General features: G+C 58.5%; 2 protein-coding genes across 2 annotated transcripts; both read right to left on the bottom strand.

Moving 5' to 3' along the window:
• Positions 1-6,270: 6,270 nt before the first annotated feature.
• Positions 6,271-8,033, bottom strand: LOC146589454 (inhibin beta C chain-like). The gene is made up of 2 exons (XM_085316196.1): positions 7,745-8,033; positions 6,271-7,031 (listed from the first exon to the last, which is right to left on the bottom strand). The coding sequence occupies exons 1-2, from the start codon at positions 8,031-8,033 to the stop codon at positions 6,271-6,273; spliced, it is 1,050 nt and encodes a 349-aa protein (XP_085172322.1).
• Positions 8,034-14,492: 6,459 nt separating this feature from the next.
• LOC146589453 (inhibin beta C chain-like) lies at positions 14,493-17,313 on the bottom strand. The gene is made up of 2 exons (XM_085316195.1): positions 16,995-17,313; positions 14,493-15,581 (listed from the first exon to the last, which is right to left on the bottom strand). The coding sequence occupies exons 1-2, from the start codon at positions 17,311-17,313 to the stop codon at positions 14,839-14,841; spliced, it is 1,062 nt and encodes a 353-aa protein (XP_085172321.1). The 3' UTR covers positions 14,493-14,838.
• Between the last annotated feature and the right edge of the window lie 1,216 nt (positions 17,314-18,529).

Below are 18,529 nucleotides of genomic sequence, written 5' to 3'. Positions count from 1 at the left end.
GTGTACATGCACAGGTCCACGCACACAGCTGTGCACACATGAGTCTGTCCACACACACAGGGCGTACACACACTCACAAAGAACTTGTATACCAGCATATATTTATGTACACAAGTAGGACATATGGACGCACATCTGTGCATACCGGCAGAGGGCATGTGTGCATGCACACACACATCTGTGTATGCATGTGCAGGGCACACACATATACTGAGGGCATGCACACAGCCCTGCACATGTGCATGTGCATTCATGAATGCACAGAAGCATACACACATAGGCATTTCTGCATGTGCACACAGATGCACATGCACATAGCACACATGCAAACCTGAAGCATGCACATAGTACATCCCTGTGACCACACATGTGGAATACATRGCTGTGCCTGGAGCATAGAGGGCATGACCATGGCACAGCATATTCAGGGCATGCAACCACCTGCAGAAACCCACCCCCAGGCATTGACTCCTCCACTGAGGGATGGGGCACAGTGGACACTGGCCCATGGACCCCCGTCTTCACCTGTCACAGCAGTCAGGAAGGCCAAGAGGTGCATGGGGCATCCTGAGGAGGGAGCAGGGAGATGTGGGATGCTTCAGGACAGCACAGGCTCAGCATCCTGCAGCAGAGGCAGCACAGCGCAGGGGCTGCTGCATGGGCACTTTGCCTATCCAGGCAGTTGAGCCTGGCCTCTCCCACAGGAGCCAGACTGGCTGGACGGGCTGATGCCAGCAGTGCCCAGCACTGGTCTGCAGTTTGAGGGGCGCTGCCAGGAGGCACGATGAAGACCAGCAGGAAACGTCGCATGGTATAGGCGGTCTGCGGGGGCCGCGCTGCTCCGGCGGCAGCCAGACAGCGGTGCCCGTGCCGCGGCGGGCGTGGGCCCAACCGCGCGCCGCGGGATCCCCGGCGGGGCGGCCTAGATACCTCGTTCGCACCGTGTTCGGCAGGCAGCGCCCCCTGGTGGGCCCGGCAGGTCCATCCGCAGGGCCGGGCCGGGCTGGGCCGAGAGCGGCCCACAGCCGTGTCGGCCCAGACCTCCTCGGGCGTCTGGTAGGTTTCCCCAGGCTGCGCGGGCCGGGACACGGCTGGGCCTTGGTCCCTACACCTCATTTCGCCTGGGGAAAGGTCAGAGCTTCGGGCTTGACCCGGGAGCCCAGGACCTTCTCAGCCTGTCTGCTGAGACTGCAGTGTCCCTGGGCCACCCTACCCCATCCCAGTCCTGATGCAGTGGGGGCCTCACTAGGCCTCTYGCCCCCAGGTTCCCCATCATGGCAGAGGGAGCTGTGCCCCATTCAGCTGCTTAGAGACCCCGAGGCACTGGGAACCAGCTGTGTTCTGGAAGAATCTCCCCACCAGTGGGGATGCTCCACGGCCTCTTCCTTCCTCTTAAACTAATGCTACTGCCTGTGCACTGTGGCTGCATCGTTCAGCCTTTTCAAAAGAGCACCCTCAACTAGGATGTCCTCTGGCCTCCCCCTCCTGGTAAGTCCCCAAGGTGCCCAGCAATCTTTTGAGGGTTTTCCTGACAAGTCCCCCAGGCACATCCCTGCTTGGCTGCGATGTCTGTGGCTCTGCCAGCCTTCTCCCACCTTAAAAGCTCCCCTGGCTGTGCCTCCACCTGGCTGCGCTGCCCACCAGCTCGGCCAGCCATACCCCTGCACAGCCCCAGTCCCTGCTATTTAGCCTCCTGCCAGCCACCTGACTGTTTTTCCACTATATCTAATTTCTGGTGGAAACAATGGTGGAAGGGGTGAGGATAACACTCACTGGGTGCCTGAGAGCATCTTGAGGGCCCAGCAGTGATTTTCCCATGCACACAGCCAGGTGCCCTGCCTGCCACATCTGTACGTTTTCACCGGGGCAAAGTCAAGTCTCACACAGCATTTGTGTCACTGAATGAATGGTAAGCCAAAAGTGGAAGCTGCAGCAGCTCAGGGAAGCAGACTGCGAAGCCTTCTCCCCCTTCCCCAAGGGGGTGCACCCATAATCCAGATACGCTGGGCAGCAGGTCCCTTTCCTGAGTGTAAGCCACCACAGGGCCTAGTCTTGTCCTATATGCAGGGAGCCAGGTCCTGTTGCAGAAGGAGGGAAACTGGAGCAAGGACAACGCCTGCACGACAAAGGGGGGCAAGAGAGACCAGGAGTGCCTAAGCGAAAGCTGGAAATTGGGCATGAGAACTCCAGGAATTGGGGGGGGGGGAGGGATTGAATAAGAGGGAAAGGAATTTCTCACCTGGGCAGCTCTGCTTTTCCTCACTGTTTGTTTTTCACACTGAAGGTCAGTCCCCATCATGCTGGTGAGTTGCCACAGTGACCAAATGCAGGGGAAGGGCCAGGCTGGTCATAGGTGCAAGCAGCTATTTCAGGGAAAATGGCCTTTGCCCACCTGCTCCCAGCCAGAACGTGACACCATGTGTTAGTGCCAGCAGGGCAYGGTGGGGGAGACAGGGTGATCCCGTGGGGCCCCCACAAGGCCTGCTGATTCCCCTGGGAGCCAGTTCCTCTCAGCAGCTCTGCCCCTGCCCTGTTGCCCTTGTCCTGCATGAAGTAAAGGGCTTTCCCCAAGGGAGACTGAGGAAAGAAGAATGTGCTCGGAGTAAACACAGCCCCAGTGTGTGTTCTTAGGGGAGCCCCAAGTAAGCTCATCTGAGGAGGTATGCCTGTTTTCTCCCTGCCCTAGCACTCAGCTCTTCCTGGCTCCTGCCAGTCCCATCCTGCTCCATGGGAAGATACTGTCTCTGTCTAGTGTGAGCCTCAAAGATGATGGGAGCAATGGCATGCTCCCAGCCCGACCTCAGAGCCTCTTAGCAGGATTACCCAGGCTCTGGGCACTCTACCTTCCTCAGCATTAGCCTGTCCTCCCTGTACCTCTGCCTATCATCACGCACTTGGCCCAGAGTGCCACCGGAGCACCTTTCCTGTACTACCCAAGCCACAGTCCTGGGTAATGCCCTCCACTGACCACGTGGGACCTCCAGAGTAGGGGACAACATGGAGATTACTGCATGATTTCAGGACACCTCATCTCTCACCTTGGCCTGCAAAAGACCACTCCTTGCCTCAGATTCTCTTCCCACTGTCCTGGCCTGGGAGCATCTGCTTCTTCTGCTGGTCATGCCAGCATGAGCCAACAAGGGGCAAGCAGGGGCTATCTGTGTTCCTCAGGGAGGCCCCAGAACTAAGCAGCAGTAGTGACGCCTGCACAACCTCCCTTTCTCTGATWTGAAAGTGGACTCACCAGCTGGGTGCCTGAGGTGCCCCAGATTGCTGCAGTGATATTCCGCCCCATGGCATCAGCCCTGAGGCAGGGCCAAGGCAGTGGGTGCAGGTGAGAGGGTTTGCCTGCACACAAGTTTTGTAACATGCATAAGCAGCTCAGCACAGATTTACTCCTGAGCCGAGTGTGACCCCGGCCAAGCTGTTAAGAAAGGCCCACCCCAGCCCTGGGCTCTGCCTGGGGCCAGCCGTGCCCTCCTACACCTCCAACACCTTGGGAGCACCCCAGAGCGAGCCACTGCTTCCCAAGGGTGATACACACAGCCACCCAGGCCAGGTCAGCCTTGCCTGGGCTTTGAGCCTCCCAGGTGGAAACAGCGCATGGGCAGTGCACCAGTCCCCAGCCCGACCACATCCCCCTACCCCCACAGTTAATCTTGGCCTCCTGCTTAAGAAAGTTAAAGCAGCTCAGAGCAGGGCCAGGTGATCCTGCAGATTAAAGACTTAACAGTACCACCAGCCTGCTCAGAGTGCTGCCTCTAGGCTGGCGGGTCAGTGTGTCAGTGTGTCAATGAGTCAGCGTGCCATGCATACATATGTGGACAGCCCCCTTCCCATGCTCACTGCCACAGGGATGGCACTGGGTTGCTAGCAAAGGAAAAGAGAGGGCATTTGGAATATTTGCAAGAGGTCCCACCTGTTGATCACGCTAACTAGAACAACAGCACTGATACAGAGAGGGAGCTGGGAGACCATGACATTTTTGTACATGATCTCCATGCACTTGTGCAAGCTGCATGCCTGCCTCTCTTGGCACATGTGTGGCAGCACACACTCGTGGGTGTCATGGACATCTGCAAGGTCCCCTGTCATGTCAGCAAAACATGCGATGGCTGCAGGTAAGCCCAGAAGGCAGGAGCATCCTGCAGGTGTAGGCAGATTTTCCCCACTAACGGAGCTATTTGGGGGAACACAGACTGTGGCCATGTCCCCCCCACCCCGAGCTGGGGGGGGGGTTGCCTGCTGCAGCCGGCTGATGAAAGCTGCCCTTTGTCCGCTTCAGGGTGCAGCACAGGGCCAAGCTGGGATAGCAAGTGGGTTTGTCCCCAGATAAAGCAGCCCCTAGCTGAGCTTTGAGCGGGTGTTTGCGCAACAAGGCCCCAGGCTGGCCATGTGGGATCCTGGAGGGATGAGCAGGTGGCATTGCCCCCCCACACACACATACACAGGCAATTCCCTGTCACCCCTCAGTACGCTGTCATCAGACTCTGGGACTGGCCACTATGTGGCTGAGATTGGGTTCACTTTACAAGGTGTGGGGCTGTAGAGTTGGAGAGGTCAGGGGGATGCCTGGAGGAGGGGGGTTGCTGGCATTTGCAGTGGGTTCACAGGATTTGAGGGTGGCAGTGGCTTGTCATTTGGGGTCAGTGTTCCAAGAGCTGTGCCAGTTTGCGCTCCTCTTAGGGCTGAGCCAGGTCACAAACAGCCCCTTCAGACCAGGCTATGCCCTCCCATAGTACCCGGTTCACTAGGAAACTGCTCCTTTGGTGTCCATGTGCTCAGCTGCCCAAGCTGCTGCTCACTTCCTAGCCCCTGCCCTGTCCCCAGGTCTCACACCACCAGGCACATGTGTGGAGGAGCCCTCCCCCCCCCCAACAGCCTTGCTTGCACAGGACTCAATGCACTACACCCTATGGCATTTGGGGAGCAGCAAAAGGCCTCACAGATCCCCTCACCACCACCCCCAGCAGAGCTGTGCTGCCCACAGGTGCCAGCTGCTTGCAGCCCCTGTGCTGCTCTAGCCCCAAAGCCTAACAGACAGAGGCAGGGCAAGCCCAGGCCAGGGGTAGGACCTTCTGGCCAAGTGGGACCATTTCCCCCACCCCCTTCATGAAGGCGATGCCAGGAGAAAGCAGTCAGAGCCTGGATGTTTTATTTCCATCCATTTATTGGGGAAACTGCACCAAAGTATTAAAATAAGTTAAAAACACAGTCCATGCAGGTGCATTGCATTTACAAGTAACAGGAAGGCAAAGGCAGAGTGGGATCTTCAGTAGACAGATAGGTAGACAGGATGGAGCACCAGGGAGTCCCAACAGCTGCAGAAACCTCCTCAATAAAATAGCAATAGTTGCAAAACTGAAGTTGCAAATAAAATTGCACCTTTAATATAGCCTTACAGGCAAATTCTGACTCCAGCCTTCTTGTGAGGAGGCACTGAGCTGGAAGAAGCCTGAGGAGGTGCATGAAAGAAGAGCACAAATCTCCAAGAATGAAAGAGGGTATATGAGGGAACCTGAACAGGAAGCAAGACCATCCTTCATAGTTATATGTCCTCCTGGGAGCAAGGACTAGGTCTAGTCACTGTGGTTTTGGGATTCCTGACAGATTCCTCTCCATCCTCATCTTTCAGATCTGGTATTTGTGCCTCACTCTGTCTCCCACACTAGTCCAAATTTGCTGCAAGAAGATTTGTTGGAGTAGGGGGAAAAAAGCAGGACTGCTTTTTGCCTCCCCCTTAGTCCTGCTTGAAGGAAACAAACCCTTTTCCCCACCCCATTCCACTCCTAAGGAGGCTGGGTCCCAAGCTGCTGCCAGACACCCTGATCATGAGTGAGGCAGGACCCCCTTGCCCCCTGAGCTCTGGTTCATGCACAGAGGAAGATGCTTCCCCCAGAAGTGTGGGGTCAGCTCCACACCCCAGGAATGCTGCCATTGGGACAGAGGTGCCCCAGAGCCACCCACAGCTCAGACCCAGGCAGTGTAACATGGTCTTGCTCTGGCTCACATGTTCCTGCAGCCCCCTGACCTGGGGGGCTCTCCACAAAAGACAGTGTTTAAAATAAAAAAAAAAAAAAGAGAGAGAGAGAGAGAGAGAGAGAGAGAGAGAGAGAGAGAGAGAGAGAGAGAGAGAGAGAGACCACCTCCCCCCAAGCTTCCCAAATAGGTCCATCACACCACAGTCTGATTCCAGCTCAAGGGAGACACTTCTCCCCAACCCCCAATGCCCAGAGAGCCAGTCCTGGAGGAGGCAGAGGGGTCCCATCCCTAGCTACAGCCACAGGCATCAACAATCATGTCAGGGATGTCAGTCTTGACAATGTTGCTGTTACGGTCAAAGTAGAGGACAGAGAGTGGCTGGCGTCGTGTGGGCACACAGCAAGAGTGCCCGGACGCTTGGATGTTGTTAGCTTTGACAAGGTTGAAGACAGCTGTATGGAAGGAAGAGGCCATCCCAGGGCTGCCTGCCACATGCAGAGGGCACTGGCCCACACAGTAGTTTATCTGATAGCCCTCAGGCTTAATGATCCAGTCATTCCAGCCAATGTCACGGAAATCCACATAGTAGTCCTTACGGCAGCAGAGGTTGGAGTTTTGGCTGCAGCGGAGGCTGCGCTTGGCCACACGGTGTCCAGGCTCCTTCACCTTTGCCTCAGCCACAAGGAAAGGCTGGTGGGACCGGCTGGCATTGACCACAGCCACATTATTGCCCCTGTCCCCAAGGCTTTCCAGCTCCAACCACAGGGTCCTGTGCTCTCCCCCAAAGAAGCTCTGCAGGGCAGGCATGAGGGAGAAGGAATGCCAGCCACTGCCCTTGGCGTTCAGTCGCCTCTCGCTCAGCAGCGTGCGATTACCCCTGGCTGAGTCACCTTCCCCACCAGCAAGAAAGATGCTCAGGGTGAGATTGGCTGCCCTGTCTCGGGGAACTCGAAGGTAGAGCCAGAGCTGGGCCTGCAGAACGTGAATGTCCTGGTCCTGTGTACGACTGAACTGGAACTGCAGCCTCATACCGGAGGGAGACACAGGCTCTGAGGGGAGAGAGGGGTGAGGAGGCAAATGCTGCAGGGGTCAATCYTCTCCAGCTGCTTCTCAGGATAGACTCGCCAATTCCTTCCTTCTCTGGGACCCCCAGCCTGCCCCCACAGGGCAGCTGCTCCCCCCAGCTGACAGAAGGGGCACCAAAAGGGCAGGAAGCCCCTCCTCTCACCTGGCCTGTTCCCTGCTCTACAGAGGATAGCACTGGAGGGCACTTCCAGCCTCCCATAGAGCTGGTCCATGCATCCCCTATCCCACTACAAGAAGCCCTGAGCACCCTGGGTTCCCTTGTTCTTCAGAAAGGGGAGAGGAGCAGCAGCACTTGGAATGCAGGAGCCTGATTAGCCCATGCAGGAGGATGGGAGCCCAACGGGAGGACCATGTCYCCTTCCCCTGTGTCTGAGCCTGCTGCATCAGCCAGACACGGAGGTCACTAGAGTGCAGCAGGTGCACTATGTAATGATTTAATTACAAGCTGAACAGCTCCCAGTACCCTCACTCCACTGCGAGGGGGCAGATGGCCAGTTTCCAGCACGAGCAGGACTGTAGTGCCCCGAAGTGAAGGCAGTACATATCCCTGGGGGTCTCTACAAGCCCAGAGGACCCTTCTCCACGACTGGTCCCAACCCAGCAGGAGCTCGCAGAACCACCCCGGCAACAGGCACCGCCCTGCCCGGCCCCGCTCCCCGGGGAACCCCACACCCACCTGGCTCCGCGAAGCTGATGATCTCGTAGCCCCGCTCATCATCGTCGGGGCCGCGGCGGGCGCCGGCCGCCTGCAGCCGCCGCAGGGCGCGGGCCACGGCGGCGCGGGGCACGGCGTGGGCGAGCCGCGGCCGCTCGCGGAGCCGAAGCTTCTCCAGCAGCTGCCTCTTGGCCGCCTCCTCCAGCAGCCTCCGCTCTGCGCCAGCGGCGCACGACGGGCACCGCGGCTCCGCCGCCGCGCACAGCACCACCGCCAGCAGCAGCCACAGTCCCGCGCCTCGCGCCGCCATCAGCACCGACGGGACGGACCCGGACGGGACCAGGAGTAGCGCGGCGCCTCCTGCCCGCTTTGGGCACCTGCGGCCGGGGGCGGGCCCGGTGCCCCCCCCCGCCATTGGCCGGCTCACCTGCCCGTCCCGTCGGGCCGCGGCCGGGGCGGGGGATTACCGGGATTAGCCCCCCCGCGGCGGGGGCGGGCGGTGGAGGGCGCCTTGCCTTCCCACGGGAAGGGGATGTTGGAAGTACTGGGGCGCCACTGCTCGTTCGTGGCCCCGTGCGAGGCTATCGGGTCCCGCGGGGGGGACCCCAGGCAGGAGGTCCGAGGGGGCTGGTGCTCTGCCTCCCGCCCCATCCCGCACTGCGCCCGCGGGATCTGCACACGAGTGTGCACACAGGCGCTGTGTGCCTGCGGCTCACCCTGCAGTCCTGTGTGGGAGGTACAGGCGAGTCTACTGGGACACCCTCACCATGCCTGTAGCTGAGCTGGGGGGAGCGGGACACTGAACTCTTCTGCAGGGCCCCAAAGCTGCAGGGAGCGGGGCCTGTGACAAATCCTGCCCAGGTGGGGGAGGATGGGTCCCAGAGCAGCCCAGGGGATGGAGCCTGGCCCACCTGCCTGCCGTGAGCCTATGGACCTGCCCCGGTCCTGTCCCCTCACTGCCCCCCCAAGCCTGTGCACTGCTCCCTGGTCATTACACCAGGAAGGTTCCAGTTTCTCGCTGACAGGGGACCCAGCACTGGGCTGGGGCAGAGGGGGAGGAGCTGTTCCTCATCTAGCAGTGCTAAAGGCCCAGAATGACCTCTGCAGCTCCCTGGTGACTGTTCACATCTCTGGGCTTTTGTCACCTCTTGCATGTGATGAGTTTGGGGATCTCAAACTACCCCTTGGGACTGCCTGATCCAGCCCCATCTCAGAACTGAACTGGGTAGGGCCAGGAAAGGCACGCTCTTCTCCCCCAAATTAAGATGGGTGTTTACCTGTACTGAGAGCTCGTCAAGAGGCAGTGTCACAGCAACCTGAAGAAGTTCTTCAGAGTCTTAGCCCCAGATACTGTGCTCATACCGGGGCACAGCCTGAGTGCAGAGCAGGGTGCTGTGAAAAACTCCCAGAGGTGGTGCGAAGTGCCACTTTGGTGGGGTAGTGGAAGAGCCCAACACCCTTGTGCCAGAGCAGGAACCCCACAGAATGCAGCAGGAGCCTAACACCCAGCTGGCCCATGAGCCCTGTCCCATGCCCATTGTGCCATGTGGCACTGACTTCAAGGTCTCGACCATACAGAGCCCCTGCCCCTGGTCAAGCAGAGGTGACAGGTAAACAAAGTGGGCTGTCTGGGAAAAAGCACCTACCAGGGATGATGCAACCATAGTGCAAGGGGCAAAGTCCTCAGCTGGCTGGGCCTGCTGGCAGCTCCCAGAATAGCCCAGGAATGTCAACAGGGAGGAAAGAGTGGGCACAACCTGGCCCAGAAGCACAGCTCCCACGGGGCCTGTGAGCTCTGGCTGCAGGCAGCACGTAGACAGTGCTGCCTGTGCCCCAGCAAGGCTGTGCAGATGGTGCTTCCTCCCAGGCTCTGGCATGGGTGCAGTGGTGGTGTGCATGCTCATGCATCCCTGCACACACAGGGACATTTTAACTCATGCTCACATGCAAAACATGCATGCCAAAAAGTAAGACCCCCCCCCCCCCCGATGTCTGGATGCATGTGTATGCCCRCAAATGTGCTTGCTTGTGTATTTGTGTGCTCCTGCAGCGTGCATGCACTTCCACAGATGCTCAGTGGTATGCATGCACCTGCATGCTCCCTTGCAAAAATACTCTTAGTCCCCCCCACACACTTTTGGACACATTGCTCAGTTTGTGGACATGCTCTCACAAGCACCTCACACACATTCCCCTGTCTTTTATTTCATGTTACCATGCTAGTGACTGGAGCACTTTCTTCCTGGCTCTCTGGGCAGGTTAAATTCCCCACAAGGTAGGGGTCCTCCTGCCTTCCCTCTGTGGAAGGGGCCAGGTTCCTGTATCTGATGCTCTTCCCACATGTAGGAGATTGAGGCAATTCATAGCTGGCATGCAGAGCAGCACTGGCCCTGGTTCCAAACAGGTGGCAAGGAACCAGGGACTGTTAAAGGCTCTGTGTTAGTTCTACCTCCCAGCAACCATGCCACAGCTCTATGCACACAGGAAAGGGAAACTGAGGCATATCACCTTGCTGAATTTCTCCTTCCCTGCTAGCTCTGCAGAGTCATGGCTGGGGCATAGCATGACAGAGGAAACAAAGATTTGGGGCAAAGAGGGTGAATTACACTCCACCTGGCTCTCCTTTCCAGTTGGAGAGCAGGGTCTCCTGAAAGAATTAAATGCCTGGGATCTGCCATAACCTCTGAGGACTGGCCAGCACCATGCAGGTACCCCGTGAGCCCCCATTTCACCCCCAGCTGAGCGAGAGCATCCAGTCCACCTGCCCCCCATACCCTGGCCAACGGATCTAGGCCAGGGGTCAGTGCAGAACTGTGAGCGGTTCTTGCACCCATTGCGTAACGGTGTTGTTGATTAAGCAGTTCCCAGAAAGCAAAGCCCAGGGACCAGCCTGACCAAAATACCCCCCAGGTCCCCCCAGGCCCAGCACTCGCTGCACACATGGCTTTTGGGCCTCTGACCTTGTGTCCTGTGGGGCAGGAGCAGCACCTGATGAACCCATCTAGCAGTGCTAAAGGCCCAGGGTAAGTAGGGACCCCCAAAAAACTCATGCACCAGCATCTGAGCTGGGGTCTGCTGGCGTATCTGTTCTCGTGCAGCTCTGCCCAGCAGCTGGGTACTGCTTCCAGCCATGAAAGCACTAAAACCAGCTGTGCCCCTCACCCAGGCACTGGCTAGGCTCTGGAAGGGGCTTCTGTCCTGCAGGCCCCTTTTTCCTGCAGCCGGTGCTGGAAGCTGCAGGCCAGAGGAGATGCCCGGGGCAGCGGCCGGCGGCACAAGGCAGTGCACCAGCCACCACCGCGGGGCAGCGGCCCCAGTCTGGCCCCGACGGTGGCGCCTCTCGCGGCCCGTGGGCGCCACCCGGCGACGCGGAGGTGCCCCGAGCGCGGCAGGAGCTCCCGGAGCTGTTCCGAGGGAGCGCCCGCGCCTGTTCGCGGGCGCTGCGCTGGACCAAGCCTGGCCATGGGCAAACGACGCCCTGCACCAGCGAAGCCCCAGCCCGAGGTATTGCCTGGGGCCTCCAAAGCCGGAGGCTACAGGTTGGAGACTGCCTGCAGAAGAGAAAATTAAAAATTAGCCCTTTTCAAGGCAACATCAGAGCCTTTCAGGAATTCCCACTCCTCCCTTGTGAGCCTGGCTTTGCCAAGAGACACCTGCTGGCACAATGAGCGCTTGGACCTTTGCTTCAGGGTCTGTTGATACTGGCAAGGGTCCTTCCAGGAGCCACTGGCAGCAGCTGCACACCCCCGTCCCCTCCCAGATTGGAGTCAGAGGGGTCAGCACCCTGAGAAGCCCCACATTCCCCTATGCACCTGACCTGGCACAGCCCAAGGGCACAGAGCCCATGATAGGTCAGTACTGTCTGCATGGCATCTCCTGCCCCTGGCCTGGGCAGTGGGGTGGCTGAGAGGCATGGGCTCACCCACTAGACAAGCCCCTCAGGAGCAGTGGGCAAGCAAGGCAATGTCTTGTGGCCTGGGCATAGCCACCTGAGATCATCCCCTCCAAAGCCTGCTGCCTGAGCAGGGTCCTCCAGGAGAAGTATGCTGTCACAGAACAGGGAGAAGGGGCCCTGTAAGAGCCATGGAGGGATGGTGGCTGCCAGGAAACAGCATCAGGTCAGGGCACCCTACTGCTCTCAGGGTTTCTAGCCTGATCCCAGAAGAACCTGGCTTAGCACTTTTCACTCATGCTCACATCAAGGCATCTTTAGCAGAGCAGGAAGGCTGGCTGACAGGGAGAGGGCCAGGGGGCCAGCTGTGCCTGGCTTCCTGGGACCCTGCTGCTAAGTGCCCCCTTCCTTTGCCTGGGCTTTTCCCTGGGCTAAGCTGCTACTGCTTGATCACCAGCCTTGGTGGTCCCTGCCCCTTTCTGCAAGCGGGACAGGAGCTGTGGAATGTCCTATTTCCTGCTGCAGTTGGACAAACTGCATACATGGAGAGCTCATGGTGTGGGGCCCTGGGTCCTGTTGGTCTCGGGTGTCTGTTGCTTGAAGGCACTTGAGCAAATATGTTTTCTGGTGGTGGGCATATCCCCAGGACAAGGTGCATTGCCTGGCACATTGAAGTGGCCCCAACCTCCCAGAGAGAGGGATGGTGCTCAGTGGCATGACCCCTCCTGGGGACAACTGCTTTTCTGGGCACCATGAGTCGACTAGCTCCTGATGTTGCCTGAGCTACATCTGCCCAGTGGTACCGGGGCCAGCCGTATGGCATCCCAGGCAAGGGCAGGCAGCAATGGGGAAAACTCATAGGTGCAGGGAGGTCTGCACCGGCAGATGCTCCATCCCCAGCAGGCAGCTGTGTTCCTGCAGCCAACCCCACCACGTGCTGAGTTGTGCCCAGAGAGCACGCATGCCGCTGGCAAAGGGCAGAGCAAAACTCAGAAAATGGGTGCTGAGGGCATAGTTTCAGGCAGGGCACCCTCAGCACATGCCAGTAGCTCCTCCTACCCCCTCCCTTGGCCCCTTTCTGCCGCTGCCTCGAGAGCTGTGTGCTGGCCCCAGGAAAGTTGTTTGTTGAATAAATACAGACAGTAAAAAGAGGCATTGGAAAAGGAAGGGGGAAAAAAATAAAATAAACAAACACCAAACTCTCTTTGGTCTTGTGCAAGTGGCCTTGAGTCCCAGACAGTATTGATCCCTAAGTCTTCCATCTTGCCTGGGCAGCACTTGGGCCAGGGGGAACCCTTTGGGGTTGAGTCCTTCAGGCACTGGGGCCAGGAGACCCCACTCCTGGCATGGTGGCTGCTGGTCCTGGTGGGGTGATGTGGGTCCTCCACCCTGGCAGGGTTCTGCAGGAGTGCCTGCCCCTGACGCAACACAGGTGAATGCTTTTCACTGCTCGTGGTGGCTCCGTCCCTCCTCAAGAGAATGCAGCTCCTCTGGGGCAATGTCACCCCTGTTCCTGCTCCACCTCCCAGAGCTACTTGCAGCCCCAACCACCTCCAGGAGCTCCCATCATCAGCTGCCCTCTCCCAGTGCCAGAACCCCTTACTGTTCTCTTGGTCCTCACATGAGGGACACGTGTGAAGCAGTGGAGAAACCTGAACACAGGATTACATAATGGAGCTGATGTGTCAGAGCTGTCCTTTGTCCCCAGCTCTCACGGCATGGACACATCCTGCTTTGCCAGGCTGGCAAGGCGGGGAAGGGGGCAGTTGCTCTGCTGCTGGCCCCAGGACAGAGACATGCTAGTAGTGCCCCAGCAAGAGAGATGCTGTTGGGTCGTGGGCAAAGGTGAGCGCCATGGGCAAAGGCAGCACTGTGGGCCCTGCAGCTTTGGCAGTCTAGCCTGGGAGTCACTGGCCACTTTAAAAGGGAGAAGGGTTGATCGTTTTTGTCCTAAACTGGGGCAAAAAATGGCCACATACAGATGGTTTTGGTGGAATGGAAAATCTGGCCCAGCCAAGGAATGGTACCTTCCCTCAGAGGAATTACAAACACCCCATGGCTGAGGTCTCACTCCCATGCCCTAGCTCTGGTCAAGACAAGCTGGGGGCTCTGCCTCCCTGGGGAAGACAGCAAAAGGGCAGAGTGTGACAGCAGTGGGTGGTCAGACGATTTGCAGTCTTCAGGGGCTGGTGGATATCCAGCCCTGCCGATGGGCTAGAAGAGGACTGTGCATGCCAGAGTTGGGCACAGGGAAAAATCTCCCTACATCCCGCCAATCTTGCTGTCTCTGAGTAGGCTCCCAAGCAACCTAGTCCACATCCCCTTCTTCTGCAGCATCCATGTTCCCAAGTGCTTTTGCAAGCCCCAGAGAGCCCCAGCGACTGCTGGTGCAGTCCCCCCAAAGGCGCTCAGCCCAGGCTGAGTGAGAGGAGAAGGAAAGGGGAATGGGTCAGTTCTGTGCTGTCTTGGGGCTGTTTGTGCTAGGGCATATCTAGCACCTTGCACTTTGGGGATGGGGAAAGAACATGCTGGCTAATGTTGGGCACACACGTGCACACACATATGCACACATTGACTCTGGGACTCTTTTATTTAATAGCAGGAAGCTGGGATGCTTGGAGAGGGAGGCACTTCTCTACCATGTGGATCAATTCCCCCTTCCTCACTCTCTCCAACCTCAAGTCCGGTTGAGGAATGGGGCCTGTGGCTGGCTCTCTCTACTCTGACCTAGCTAGCCCCCAGTTTGTTCTCAGGTTCTTGTCTTCCCTGGCAGCCTGGCCCCACTGGCCAGGGTTGGGACACGTTCCCTGAGAAGCACATGTTCGTGTTGCAGCACCAAGGGCTGTACCATGGCCTTGGCCACAGGATCAGCACTGGGGAGGGCAGAGGTTGCTCTGAACCAACTAGCTACATGGTTTTTGTAGAGCCTTGCAGGCAGAAGGGGCTGTTTTCAAACAGGAACAGTTCTTGGGCTGGTGGTCTGGGAGTAGAGAGGAATCCCTGGGCAGATCTGAAGAGGTAAAAGAGCTGTGTAGGAGGTCAGGAGGAGAAGACTTGTAGGTTCAGCATCACCTTGATGCTTCAGTCTTGGGAGGATAAAACACCATGGCAGAGTTCTCATCCTTCAGCAGCTCTCCAGGTCTCCCACTGCTGGAGAGGGACTGGGGAGGAGGGGACCCCTGCTCAATGCAGGTCCTGCCCTCCTGCTTCTTCAGGTAGCAGGTTAGGTACAGCCACAGGCATCGACAATCATGTCAGGGATGTCAGTCTTGACAATGTTACTGTCCCTGTCATAGTAGAGCAGGGAGAGGGGGCGACGTTTTGTGGGCACACAACAGGAGTCCATGGCAGCATCAGCATTGTTGGCTTTGATGAGGTTGAGGACAGCTGTATGGAAGGAGGCAGCAAGGCCAGGGATACCAGCCATATGGAGAGGGCAGAGCCCAGCACAGTAGTTCATGTGATATCCCTCTGGCTGGATGATCCAGTCCTCCCAGCCAATCTCTTTGAAGTCCACAAAGAATTCCTTCCGGCAACACATCTGTGAGTCTCCGCTACAGTCAATGCCACGTCGCTGGACCCGATGTGGTGTCCTGGWCTGGGCCTGAGCTGCCACAAATGGCCAGTGGGAATCACTCTGGCCAGCCAGGAGAGGAGACCCCAAGTCCTCTGCCATCTCCAGCTCCACAATGAGCCTCTGCCTCCCTTTGCTGAAAAGGCTCTGGACAGCCTGTCTCACATCCAGTGTGGCCCAGCCAGCCCTCTTCACCTCCAGCCATGTCTTACTGACCATGGTCATGTTTGGCCCAGTCAGGTCAGGCTGCAATAATTTCACAGTGACCTGGTGTGTCCCAGGGCCAGGGGATGCACAGAAGAAGTATAGGCTGGCTTGCAGTATCTCGATGCTTCTGCCTAGCTCCTGAGTGAAGCGGAAATGCAGGTGAATTCTGCTGGGAGTGGAGGATCCTGTGAACAGAACAGGGAGCAGTGTCAAGAGCTGAGGGGAGAAGACTTCCCCAGCCTGGGGGCTCAAGTGTCCAAGCAAAGAGGGGGCCTATCTAAACCAGGGAGCAGGACACAGGAGTCTGGATGAGCTATTTGCCTTCTGCCTCCTTGCACTGCTGCTGCTTTTCCTTCTTGCTCCACTGTAAAGCAGCTGCCTCTGGACCTCATTCTTAACTCTAGCAACCAGCTCAGATCCACCTTCTCTGCCCTAATTTTACCCTCGTCAGGGAAGCTGCTGGAAGATTTTGGGGCAGGTTATCTGGCTTCATAAACTAGCCCTGGATTTAAGGCCGTCACATTGATTTATACCACCAGGACCCCCTCTGCTTTCCATGGCTGGAATCACTGCATGACATTGCTCCATGATGTCTCATCCTAGCCCAGTTGTGTTTTGGGGCAGGCAGGGTCACCTCTCCTCCTGGGACAGGAGCACTGGGCCCTGTGGCGTAGCTCTGTATGTGTGCACATAGACCTCTTCCTCCGCTATCTGGCACAGTGCAGCAGGGCGAGAGGGTGGGCTCAGCCCCATGGCTCATGCCTGCTTCTCTGTTTCCAGCAAACACTCCACTGAGCCAGAAGACAACTCCACATTGTCCTCATGTGTGGGAACACAATGTACTGCAGAGCAGCATCGTTCTTAGAAGTCTCCAAGGACACAGCAAGCCTTCCTCATTCCCCAGCAGTTTTACAAACCTCACAAGGGCCTACAAGGGGAATCTGTGTCCCCCACACCTCGCCAAGCAGCAGTTTAGACAAGGTAAAGTGACAGTGCAGAAGGATGTACTGTGGGGTGGAGTGGCTGTTTGGCTTCTTTCTGAGTAAAGTTGCATTTGCCTGGGAGAAGTGAGGGGAACAGAACCCTGTTTTTCCAATGATACTTGTAAGGATCCCTCAGTATGTTTCGGGAAGCCCTCTCCTCCCAGGAACACAGCTGGTTTGGGGGTGCTCACCATTTTGGGTAGGAAGTGGGGACATGTCCCAGCAGCAGGGAGCAAGTGGGCTTTGGGGACACAACTTCACAGACTGCAAGCTGAATCTGGTCTTAAAATCACAGATAGATCAACATGGACACCTGACCCATCCCTTCAGTGTGAGTGGGGAGTGTCCAACAAAAGTACGCTTGTGTAACATGGTAGCTCACCACTGCTCCCACACCCAGCCCTGTGCCACTATGGGTCCCCTGCAACATAAATGAGTCTTGTCCCGGGGCTGGGGGTGGCCGCTAGGGGCAGCTTCTCATATCCTCTCCTCCTCCCTTCCCCCCCGCCCCCACCCTCAGCAAGACCCTCCTGGCCACCATGCCCTCCTCCTGCCCAGGGATCATCTCGTCCTGTCCTGTCCCACCATGCCTGCGGGCCCATGATCTGCACAGACCTGACTCGGCAAAGCTCAGGATCTCATACCGCTGGGTGCCGGTGTCAGGGGGCATTGCTGGGGAGGTGGTGTGCTCAGGGTGCCGGGCACGTGTTCTGCGCAGCGCTGTCAGCAGGGCTCTCCGGGACATGGGCTGAGTGATGCTGGGCCTCTCCTGCAAATGGAGCTTGGAAAGGATGTTCTGCTTCGCCAGGGCAATGAGGGCATCCCGCTGCACGCTGGGGGCCAGGGCCTCCAGGCTGCAGGTCGGGCACCAGSCACCTCCGGGCGCTGCCGTCGTCAGGAGGCTCAGGAGCAGGAGAGCTGTAGCAGCTGTCATTTCCCGTGCTGGTGCTGGTCCCAGCGGGGGTCCCAGCGAGTGGATTTCCTTGAACTGACTGATAAGCCAAAGTCAAATCGGGACAGCACAGCTGGAGCTGGAAGAGCAGTGAGCCACAGCAGACTGGCAGTGTGGCTGGAGTGGGGAACAGAGAGCCCGGAAGGGCTTGTTTTCCCTCTACAACCACAAATATTGGCTGATCTCAGGCAAGATAAGCACCCTGTGGTGCTGCAGGAGCCTTTGCTGCACAGGGAGCAGCCAGGGCACTCTCCGAGGTTAAGGTAGACCTGGGCGGCCAGCGCCCCAGTCCAGCCGCACTCCGCCAGGCCCTCACCCAAGGTGCCACGGCTGACCAAGGGCAGCACCAAGGGGTTCCACACCAATCAGGATCAGCCAGTGGTTGCTGCTTCAGATCCCCTGTAGGTGTCCTGGAGCATTGCTGGGGATGCACCACACCAAGAGGGCCTGCACCAGGCACCCTGGCCCTGCACCAGGCCAAGGTGCTGCCGGGACAGGGGCTGGGCCAGGCCCATGCCGTCACAGGGGCCACCCCAGCTAGACAAGGGGTCCTGAAGGTGCTGTGTGGTCCCAGGGTGTTGTGTGGGTGCCCAGAGGATGGTGCTCGGGAGTGTCACGTGGAGGCACCTGGGAGCCAGGGGGATCCGGGGTGTCATGTGGGGGCCCCCAAGAGCTGGGGGGGCAGGGTGTCAAATGGGAATCTCCAGGAGAGGGGAGGGTCCCCAGGGCAGCATGTGGTGACCCCCAGGAAACACACGGCCCTGATATGTCACGTGGGGACCCCCAGGAGTCGGAGGGGGCCCTGATGTGTCACATATGCCCCACAAGAGTCAGCTGCGCCGCCCCCAGGCCGGTAACTCTCCAGCCGGCAGCTGCCCGCCACACATCACCCCTTTAAGAGCGTCTGCTCGGCGCACGCCGCGGCCTCTGCCCTGCCCTCCCCTTTAAGGAGGCACCCACAGGCTGACTCCGCCCCTCGGGAGCAGGTGCTCTCGCCTCGCCGCGATGCCCTCCGCGCCGCCAGGAGGCGCTGCCGCTCCCCACCTCCCTTGGCAAGAGGCGCCACGCAGCGGCCGCGTCGGGCAGGTTGCCCGTGGCAACGGGCAGCAAGGCGGGAGAGGAGCGCGGTGGGCGCGGTGAGGTGACGCTACGCGCACTGAGCGGTGACGCAGTGCGCGCGCGCCCGCCGGGGGAGGGG

This window comes from Rhea americana, unplaced genomic scaffold, assembly GCF_003343005.1.
Source record: "Rhea americana isolate MKP2758 unplaced genomic scaffold, rheAme1 scaffold_457, whole genome shotgun sequence".
Taxonomy (NCBI): domain Eukaryota; kingdom Metazoa; phylum Chordata; class Aves; order Rheiformes; family Rheidae; genus Rhea; species Rhea americana.
The sequence above is the reverse complement of the archived record's forward strand: the minus strand, read 5'-3'. Positions and strand labels throughout refer to the sequence as shown.

Bases quoted from the DNA above. Each gene is read 5' to 3' on its own strand.
- LOC146589454 (XM_085316196.1), bottom strand. From the start codon at position 8,033: ATGGCGGCGCGAGGCGCGGGACTGTGGCTGCTGCTGGCGGTGGTGCTG. The intron at 7,032-7,744 runs GTGGGTGTGGGG...CTCTCCCCTCAG, and splicing joins CATCAGCTTCGCGGAGCCAG to AGCCTGTGTCTCCCTCCGGT.